This window comes from Zonotrichia leucophrys, chromosome 25, assembly GCF_028769735.1.
Source record: "Zonotrichia leucophrys gambelii isolate GWCS_2022_RI chromosome 25, RI_Zleu_2.0, whole genome shotgun sequence".
NCBI classification, from domain to species: Eukaryota; Metazoa; Chordata; class Aves; order Passeriformes; family Passerellidae; genus Zonotrichia; species Zonotrichia leucophrys.
In genome coordinates, this window is record NC_088194.1 from 411218 (window position 1) to 422186 (window position 10969).

At 32.1% G+C, this 10969-nt stretch overlaps 1 protein-coding gene across 1 annotated transcript in view; it reads left to right on the forward strand.

The window, feature by feature from the left end:
- The window catches only part of LOC135457582 (GON-4-like protein), a 64530-nt gene that overhangs the window by 34743 nt on the left and 18818 nt on the right, over positions 1 to 10969 (forward strand). The window contains exons 13-16 of the mRNA XM_064732290.1: positions 2536 to 2639; positions 5284 to 5482; positions 6684 to 6770; positions 8556 to 8724. Of these exons, the coding sequence (XP_064588360.1) occupies positions 2536 to 2639; positions 5284 to 5482; positions 6684 to 6770; positions 8556 to 8724 (559 nt within the window). The remainder of the gene's footprint in view (positions 1 to 2535; positions 2640 to 5283; positions 5483 to 6683; positions 6771 to 8555; positions 8725 to 10969) is intronic.

Consider the following 10969-nt stretch of genomic DNA (forward strand, 5'->3'; position numbering starts at 1 on the left):
GTTTTTAGGGATTTCCTGAAGTGAAAGTCTGTGAAATGAAGGTCTGTAGGGATTTCCTGAAGATCTGCAGGGATTGCCTGGAGTGAAGGTCTGTGAAGTGAAAATCTGCAGGGATTTTCTGAAATGAAGATTTGTAGGGATTTCCTAAAGTGAAGGTCTGCTGGGATTTCCTGAAGGGAAGGTCTGTATAGATTTCCTGAGGGTCTGTAGGAATTTCCTAAAGAGAAAGTCTGTGAAATTAAGATCTGGAGGGATTTCCTGAAGGGGAGCTCTGTAAAATGAAGGCCTGTAAGGATTTTCTGAAGTGAAGATCTGTGAAATGAACATTTGTAGGGATTTCCTGAGGTTCTTTAGGGATTTCCTGAGGTGGAGCTCTGTAAAATGAAGGCCTGTAGGGATTTCCTGAGGTTTTAGGGATTTCCTGAGGGGGAGCTCTGTAAAATGAAGGCCTGTAGGGATTTCCTGAGGGTTTTTAGGGATTTCCTGAGGTGGAGCTCTGTAAAATGAAGGCCTGTAGGGATTTCCTGAGGGTTTTTAGGGATTTCCTGAGGTGGAGCTCTGTAAAATGAAGGCCTGTAGGGATTTCCTGAGGGTTTTTAGGGATTTCCTGAAGTGAAAGTCTGTGAAATGAAGGTCTGTAGGGATTTCCTGAAGATCTGCAGGGATTGCCTGGAGTGAAGATCTGTGAAGTGAAAATCTGCAGGGATTTCCTGAAATGAAGATTTGCAGGGATTTCCTGAGGGTCTGCAGGGATTTCCTGGAGTGAAGGTCTGTATAGATTTCCTGAGGGTCTGTAGGGATTTCCTAAAGAGAAAGTCTGTGAAGTTCAGATCTGGAGGGATTTCCTGAAGGGAGGCTCTGTAAAATGAAGGCCTGTAAGGATTTTCTGAAGTGAAGATCTATGAAATGAACATTTGTAGGGATTTCCTGAGGTTTTAGGGATTTCCTGAAGGGGAGCTCTGTAAAATGAAGGTCTGTAGGGGTTTCCTGAGGGTCTATAGGGATTTCCTGAAGTTTTAGGGATTTTCTGAAGTGAAGATCTGTGAAATGAAGGCCTTTAGGAATTTCCTGAGGGTGTTCAGGGATTTCCTGAGGGGGAGCTCTGTAAAATGAAGGCCTGTAGGGATTTCCTGAGGGTTTTTAGGGATTTCCTGAAGTTTTAGGGATTTTCTGAAGTGAAGATCTGTGAAATGAAGGCCTGTAGGGATTTCCTGAGGTTTTAGGGATTTCCTGAAGAGAGCTCTGTGAAATGAAGGCCTGTAGGGATTTCCTGAGGTTTTAGGGATTTCCTGAAGGGAGGCTCTGTAAAATGAGGTTCTTTAGGGATTTCCTGAAGGGAGCTCTGTGAAATGAAGGTCTGTAGGGGTTTCCTGAGGGTCTTTAGGGATTTCCTGAAGTTTTAGGGATTTTCTGAAGTGAAGATCTGTGAAATGAAGGCCTTTAGGGATTTCCTGAGGGTTTTTTAGGGATTTCCTGAAGGGGAGCTCTGTAAAATGAAGGCCTGTAAGGATTTTCTGAAGTGAAGATCTGTGAAATGAACATTTGTAGGGATTTCCTGAGGTTCTTTAGGGATTTCCTGAAGGGGAGCTCTGTGAAATGAAGGCCTGGAGGGATTTCCTGAGGTTTTAGGGATTTCCTGAAGTTGTAGGGATTTTCTGAAGTGAAGATCTGTGAAATGAAGGCCTTTAGGAATTTCCTGAGGGTGTTCAGGGATTTCCTGAGGGGGAGCTCTGTGACATGAAGGCCTGTAGGGATTTCCTGAGGTTTTAGGGATTTCCTGAGGTTTTAGGGATTTCCTGAAGGGAGCTCTGTGACATGAAGGCCTGTAGGGATTTCCTGAGGTTTTAGGGATTTTCTGAAGTGAAGATCTGTGAAAGGAAGGCCTTTAGGAATTTCCTGAGGGTGTTCAGGGATTTCCTGAGGGGGAGCTCTGTGAAATGAAGGCCTGTAGGGATTTCCTGAGGTTTTAGGGATTTCCTGAAGGGAGGCTCTGTAAAATGAGGTTATTTAGGGATTTCCTGAAGGGAGCTCTGTGAAATTAAGGTCTGGAGGGATTTCCTGAGGGTCTGTAGGGATTTCCTGAGGTTTTAGGGATTTTCTGAAGTGAAGATCTGTGAAATGAAGGCCTTTAGGAATTTCCTGAGGGTGTTCAGGGATTTCCTGAGGAGGAGCTCTGTGAAATGAAGGCTTGTAGGGATTTCCTGAGGTTTTAGGGATTTCCTGAGGTTTTAGGGATTTCCTGAAGGGGAGCTCTGTAAAATGAAGGCCTGTAGGGATTTCCTGAGGGTCTTTAGGGATTTCCTGAGGGTTTTTAGGGATTTTCTGAAGTGAAGATCTGTGAAATGAAGGCCTTTAGGAATTTCCTGAGGGTGTTCAGGGATTTCCTGAGGGGGAGCTCTGTGAAATGAAGGCCTGTAGGGATTTCCTGAGGGCCTGTAGGGATTTCCTGAGGTTTTAGGGATTTCCTGAAGGGAGCTCTGTGCTGATCAGACCCTCCTGAGCTTCCTCAGCCCCAGTTCAATCTCTGTTCTGCAGTTCCAGGGTGAGATGGGCTTCTCCAGCGTGAAAGATGAGAGGCCAGAAGATGGAGAAGCTGTTCCAGAGTCCAGGCCAAATTTCAACACCCCCCAGGCCCTCAGGTAGGAGAATTTATTGATTTCTGTCCTGATTTCCTCTGAGGAAAAGCCTCTGTGGCAGCCACCAAAGAGAAAACCTGTCCTGCAGCTCAGGGCGTTGTTGGGAAAGCTCTGAGCCATTTTTTCTTCATGGCAATGTCCAGGCCCAGGCTGGACAAGGCTTGGATCAACGTGGGATGGTGGAAAATATCCTTGCTTTTGTCACTGGATGAGTTTTTGGGTCTATTTCAACCCAAACCATTCCATGGTTCCATGAGCACATTGCCCAAAAATCCTTTTGTACCTAAACTGATGGGGTGAGGAGCTGAAACTGCTGAGCTCCCCAATCTTTGGATATTTGGGATTAAATTCATTAAAACAGATTTCCCAGGGAATCTGTGGCTGTTTCTGGCAGTGCCCAAGGCCAGGTTGGGCAGTTTGATCACCCTGGCATGGTGGAAGGTGTCCCTGCCATGGCAGTGGGGGTGAACTGAGATGAAATTTAAGCTCCCTCCAAGCCAAACCACAGGATATTTTTGTAATTTCTCCCCAGATAACAATTGCAGGGTTTCAGCAGCTGAGGAGGGGGTGGCTCCTCACTGACGGGGCAGAGCAGCTCGAGCTGCAGCTGCGGCTGTTTGGGAAGGGAGCGACAGCAAAGCTGGGCCGGCCGGGCTGGCCCTGGGCTGGGCCGTGCGCAGGGCCGGGCTCTCACCAGCTACACACTGACCCATGGGGAAATAGAATTTTAATTATATATAAATATACATAAATCATATCTACATAAAATATATATTAATATATTATTTATATAGAAATATATATGTATACATTTATATTTATAATATAGAAATATATATATTTTATATAGTTTATGTAATATATAATATATAATATATTATATATTATATATTATATATTATATATTATATATTATATATTATATATAATATATAATATTTACATAAAATATGTACATATTTATATGTATATATGTATATATATATGTGTATATATAATATAGATACAGTTTATATAACAATTTATATATGTAAATATATGAACAATATTCTAAAGAAATAAAATAAATATGTATGTATATGTATATATATGTATATATATATGGATGTATATATATAGATGTGTGTATATATATATATATATATATAAAATTCTAAATAAACATGAAGCATTATTAATATATATATGTGTATATATATAGATGTTATATATATAGATGTGTATATATATATATAAAATTCTAAATAAACATGCAGCATTGTTAATATATATATACGTGTGTATATATATATGTATATAAATAAAATTCTAAATAAACATGAAGCATTATTAATATATATATGTGTGTATATATATGTGTATATATATATAAAAAATTCTAAATAAACATGCAGCATTATTAATATATATATATGTGCATATATATATGTATATATATAGATGTATATATATAGATGTGTATATATATATAAAATTCTAAATAGAGATGCAGCATTATTAATATATATATGTGTATACATATGTGTATATATATATGTGTAAAAAATTCTAAATAAACATGAAGCATTATTAATATATATATGTGTATATATATATGTGTATATATATATATAAAATTCTAAATAAACATGAAGCATTATTAATATATATATATGTGCGTATATATGTGTATATATATAGATGTATATATATAGATGTGTAAAATTCTAAATAAACATGCAGCATTATTAATATATATATGTGTGTATATATATGTGTATATATATATGTAAAAAATTCTAAATAAACAGGAAGCATTATTAATATATATATGTGTATATATATATGTGTATATATATATAGATGTATATATATGTGTGTATATATATATAAAATTCTAAATAAACACGCAGCATTATTAATATATATATACATGTGATTATATATGTGTATATATATATAAATAAAACTCTAAATAAACATGAAGCATTATTTATATATATGTGTATATATATATATATATAAAATTCTAAATAAACATGAAGCATTATTTATATATATATATGTGTATATATATATGTATATATATAAAATTCTAAATAAACATGCAGCATTATTAATATATATATGTGCATATATATATGTGCATATATATGTGTAAAAATTCTAAATAAACATGCAGCGTTATTAATATATATGTGTGTATATATATATAAAATTCTAAATAAACATGAAGCATTATTAATATATATATGTGCGTATATATGTATATATATATAGATGTATATATATAGATGTGTATATATATATATAAAATTCTAAATAAACATGAAGCATTATTTATATATATGTGTATATATATATGTGTATATATATATATAAAATTCTAAATAAACATGCAGCATTATTAATATATATACATGTGTATATATATGTATATATATATATATATAAATAAAACTCTAAATAAACATGAAGCATTATTTATATATATGTGTGTATATATATGTATATATATATAAAATTCTAAATAAACATGAAGCATTATTAATATATATATGTGTGTATATATATATGTGTATATATTTATATATATATAAACATGAAGCATTATTAAATTCGGGATTTATTCCATTTTATTACACATTTAAATTGTGATTTCCCTCAGGTTTGAGGAGCCTCTGGCCAATTTGCTGAACAAGCAGCACCAGACCGTGAAGGAACAACTGGAGCAGCTGAGAATTAAAAAATCCTCAATCAAAGCCCCCCAGGAAAGTGAAAAATGCAAAATTCCCAATGAGAAACCCCAGCACAGCCTTGTCCTGGACTCTGCCCAGAGGAGGCGGCTCCAGCAGCAAATGCAGCAGGTGAGAAATTTCATTTTTGTATGCTGGAAAAATCCCATTTTTATCAGTTTTTTTATTGTTTAAGGTATTATTCTTCATCTAGTTTGGGTTATTTTTTGTGTCCTCCTGCCACCACACAAAATTCAGAAATGGGCAGTTCTGAGAGCTGAAATATTTGCTGTTAAAGAAATAATTATATATTTTTTATAATATATAATTTTATATTATAATATATATTATACTAAATATATTATATTTTATATATTATAATTTATATTATAATTTATAATATATAAATTATTTATTTATATATTCTATATGGGCAGTTCTGAGAGCAGAAATCTTTCCTGTTAAAGAAATAATTATATATATATTATATAATGTATAATTATATATTATATAATATAAATTGATAAAAATCCCATTTTTATCAAATTTTTTGCCGTTTAAGGTAAAAATTCAGAAATGGGCAGTTCTGAGAGCTGAAATCTTTGCTGTTAAAGAAATCATTATATATATTATATAATATATAATTACATATTATAATATACATTATATATATTAGTATATATTATAATTTGTAATATATAAATTATATATTTATATATGGGCAGTTCTGAGAGCAGAAATATTTGCTGTTAAAAATATATATATTATAAAATATATAATTATATATTATAATATATATTATAATTTATAATGTATAAGTTATACATTTATATATTTATATATGGGCAGTTCTGAGAGCAGAAATCTTTTCTGTTAAAGAAATAATTATGTATTTTTTATAATATATAATTTTATATTATTATATTTTATTATAATATATGTATTATAATACCTATTATAATATATATATTATAATTTGTAATATATAAACTATATATTTATATATGGGCAGTTCTGGGAGCAGAAATCTTTGCTGTTAAAGAAATAATTATGTATTTCTGTTAAAGAAATAATTATATATTTTTATAGCAAAAAAATTAATTTCTCTGTTGATCATGATGAGAATTTGGCACCAAAGCTGAGAAACTGCCCCAAAAATTTCTGATATCTTCAAAATTTCTGTAATAAACTTTTAACACTTCCCCTCAGTTTTCTGTTGCTTTTAAGATTATTTTTGTAGAGATTTTTGCTGTGGTCAGGAGAATTTCTTGTGCCTTTGGATTTGTGATAAACTTCAAAAAAAAATTAAATTTTTCTGATTTTATTCCTCAAGCACGTTCAGCTCCTGACTCAAATCCATCTCCTGGCGAGTTCCAACCCTGCTCTGAGTTCAGAGGCCAGCACCACCCAGATGTTTTTGGTAAGAAATGCCCTAAAAATCAGATTTCCAGAAATTCAAATTATTCCTGGTCTCTGGGCAAACTTAGAAATATTAATTTATTTGTAATTAATTTACTTAGAAAGGTGAATTGTTTTATTTATGCCATTAAACTGAGAATTAAGGGTCTGGATAGGAATCTTAGTTTTCAGTTTAAAGGGATAAATATTGGAATAATATATCTATTATATTCGATTTAATGGGAATGTATAATCAATTTAATGGGATGAATATTGGAATGGATAATGGGATAAATATTGGAATGGATAATCAATTTAATGGGATAAATATTGGAATGGATAATGGGATAAATATTGGAATGGATAATCAATTTAATGGGATAAATATTGGAATGGATAATCAATTTAATGGGATAAATATTGGATTGGATAATCAATTTAATGGGATAAATATTGGAATGGATAATGGGATAAATATTGGAATGGATAATCAATTTAATGGGATAAATATTGGAATGGATAATCAATTTAATGGGATAAATATTGGAATGGATAATGGGATAAATTATGCATTTTGGATAATCAATTTAATGGGATAAATATTGGAATGGATAATCAATTTAATGGGATAAATATTGGAATGGATAATCAATGTATGGATAATCAATGGATAATCAATTTATTATTAGTATTATTATTATTATTATTATTATTATTATTATTATTATTATTATTATTATTATTATTATTATTATTAGTATTATTTCCCTGGATTTGTGATGCTCTAAATGAAGATCTATGATCAGATTATAAATTTTAAAATAATAATAATAATAATAATAATAATAATAATAATAATAATAATAATAATAATAATAATAATAAATGTGATATTATGTAATATAATATAATATGATGTAATGTAATGTTATGTTTTGTAATGTAATATAATGTAATGTGATAGAATGTGATATAATAATAATTATAATAATAATAATTTATTTTATAATCTGATTATTTATAACCATAAATATTATTATTTATATAAATTACAGTATTATAATTATAATTGCAATAATAATATAATTTGATTTATAATCTGACTATTTCTATCACGTTTTTAATGTGATCCTTTATAATTTATAATCTGATTTTTTTGCATAATAATAATAATAAAAATAAAAATAAAAATAAAAGTAATAATAATAATAATAAATGTTGTAATCTGATTATTTATAGCCATAAATATTATTATTTATATAAATAATAGTATTATGATTATAATCGCAATAATAGTATGATTTGATTTATAATCTGACTATGTCACATTTTTAATGTGATAATTTCTAATTTATAATCTGATTTTTGCATAATAATAATAATAATAATAATAATAATAATAATAATAATAATAATAATAATAATAATAAATGTTATAATCTGATTATTTATAACCATAAATATTATTATTTATATAAATAACAGTATTATAATTATAATAGCAATAATAATATAATTTGATTTATAATCTGAATATTAATATCACATTTTTAATCTGAAAATTTATGATTTATAATCTGATTTTTTGCATAATTATAATAATATTAATAATAATAACAATAACAACAACAACAATAATAATAATCTGATTATTTATAACCATAAATATTATTATTTATATAAATAACAGTATCATAATTATAACAGCAATAATAATATAGATTGATTTATAATCTGACTATTTACATCACATTTTTAATGTGATAATTTCTAATTTATAATCTGATTGCTTTTCCCGCCGTTGCAGAGCGAGCTGGGCAGCTTCGCGTGCAGCTCCCGCGTGCGCCGCGCGCCGCAGAGCGCGCCCTTCCCGAGCGCCTTCCAGCCCTGCAACCTGCAGGGGGCGCTGCGGCTGCTGCGCGACTTCCACGCGCGCGTGCCCGCCGAGGGCAGCGCCGGCCCGGCGGCCAAGAGCGGTAAGGGCGGGCTGGGCCCTGGGCTGAACCACCTTTGGGGCAATTCAGGGGGGTTTTAAACAATTTTTATTCCATTTTCAGTCTCATGTGAAGGGTGAGACAATAGAGATGTCATAACTCACACCATCACAATCAGAAGTTAATTATTTCTTAATTACCATATACTAAAAGTAGTTTTTGGCCTCCACACTATTCCTTAAACCATTTCCAAGTGCAGGGTAGAGAAAGCATGACAGGATGTAGAAATATAAGTGAAAGGACAGGGTTATTCCCTTTGCTGACCCACATTTGGGGCAATTGAGGGGGGTTTTAAACAATTTATAATCTATTTTCAGTCTTATATGAAGGGTGAGACAATCTAGATATCATAACTCACACCATCACAATCAGAAGTTAATTATTTCTTAATTACAATATACTAAAGGTGTTAGGTGGTCTATCAGCTTTAACCTCGCCAACTTCCTATAAATCCATTTCCCACAGTGACAGGGTGGGAAAAGCATGAGCAGCATGTGAAGAAATGTGAGAGGACAGGGTGGGTTATTCCCTTTGCTGACCCACATTTGGGGCAATTGAGGGGGGTTTTAAACAATTTATAATCTATTTTCAGTCTATATAAGGGTGAGATAATACAGATATCATAACTCACAGCATCACAATCAGAAGTTAATTATTTCTTAATTAACATATATTAAAAGTGTTTATTTGTCTCTCAGCTTTAGCCACACCAATTAGCAGGCTATGAAGAAATATAAGTGATAGGACAGGGTTATTCTCTTTTCTGACCCAGATTTGGGGCAATTTCGAGGTGTTTTAAAAAATTTTAATTCCATTTTCAGCCTTATATGAAGGCTGAGACAATCTAGATATCATAACTCACAGCATCACAATCAGAAGTTAATTATTTCTTAATTACACCACCAATTTTCCACACCAATTTCCTACAGGGACAGGATGAGGAAAGCATGAGCAGGATGTGAAGAAATGTGATGGGACAGGGTGGGTTATTCCCTTTGCTGACCCACATTTGGGGCAATTTCGAGGTGTTTTAAACAATTTTAATTCCATTTTCAGTCTCATGTACAGAGTGGGACAGTACAAATATCATAACTCACACCAGCACAATCAGAAGTTAATTATTTCTTAATTACAATATACTAAAAGTGTTTATTTGTCTCTCAGCTTTAGCCACACCAATTAGCAGGTTATGAAGAAATATAAGTGAAGGGACAGGATTATTCTCTTTTCTGACCCAGATTTGGGCAATTGAGAGTTGTTTTAAACAATTTTTATTCTATTTTCAGCCTTATATGAAGAGTGAGACAATCTAGATATCATAACTCACAGCATCACAATCAGAAGTTAATTATTTCTTAATTACACCACCAATTTTCCACACCAATTTCCTATAAATCCATTTCCCACAGTGACAGGGTGAGGAAAGCATGAGCAGGATGTGAGGAAATATAAGTGAAGGGACAGGGTGGGTTATTCCCTTTTCTGACCCACATTTGGGGCAATTGAGAAGTGTTTTAAACAACTTTTATTCTATTTTCCGCCTTATATGAAGGGTGAGACAATCTAGATATCATAACTCACACCATCACAATCAGAAGTTAATTATTTCTTAATTACAATATATTAAAAGTGTTTATTTGTCTCTCAGCTTTAGCCACACCAATTAGCAGGCTATGAAGAAATATAAGTGATGGGACAGGGTGGGTTATTCCCTTTGCTGACCCACATTTGGGGCAATTTAGGGGGGTTTTAAACAATTTATAATCTATTTTCCATCTCATGTAAAGGGTGAGACAATCTAGATATCATAGCTCACACCATCACAATCAGAAGTTAATTATTTCTTAATTACCATATACTAAAAGTGTTTTTTGGCCTCCACACCAATTTCCTATAAATCCATTTCCCACAGTGACAGGGTGAGGAAAGCATGAGCAGGATGTGAAGAAATAAAAGTGAGAGGACAGGGTGGGTTATTCCCTTTGCTGACCCAGATTTGGGGCAATTGAGAGGTGTTTTAAACAATTTTTATTCCATTTTCAGTCTCATGTGAAGGGTGAGACAATCCAGATATCATAACTCACAGCATCACAATCAGAAGTTAATTATTTCTTAATTACACCACCAATTTTCCACACCAATTTCCTATAAATCCATTTCCCACAGTGACAGGGTGAGGAAAGCATGAGCACGATGTGAAGAAATATAAGTGAAAGGACAGGGTGGG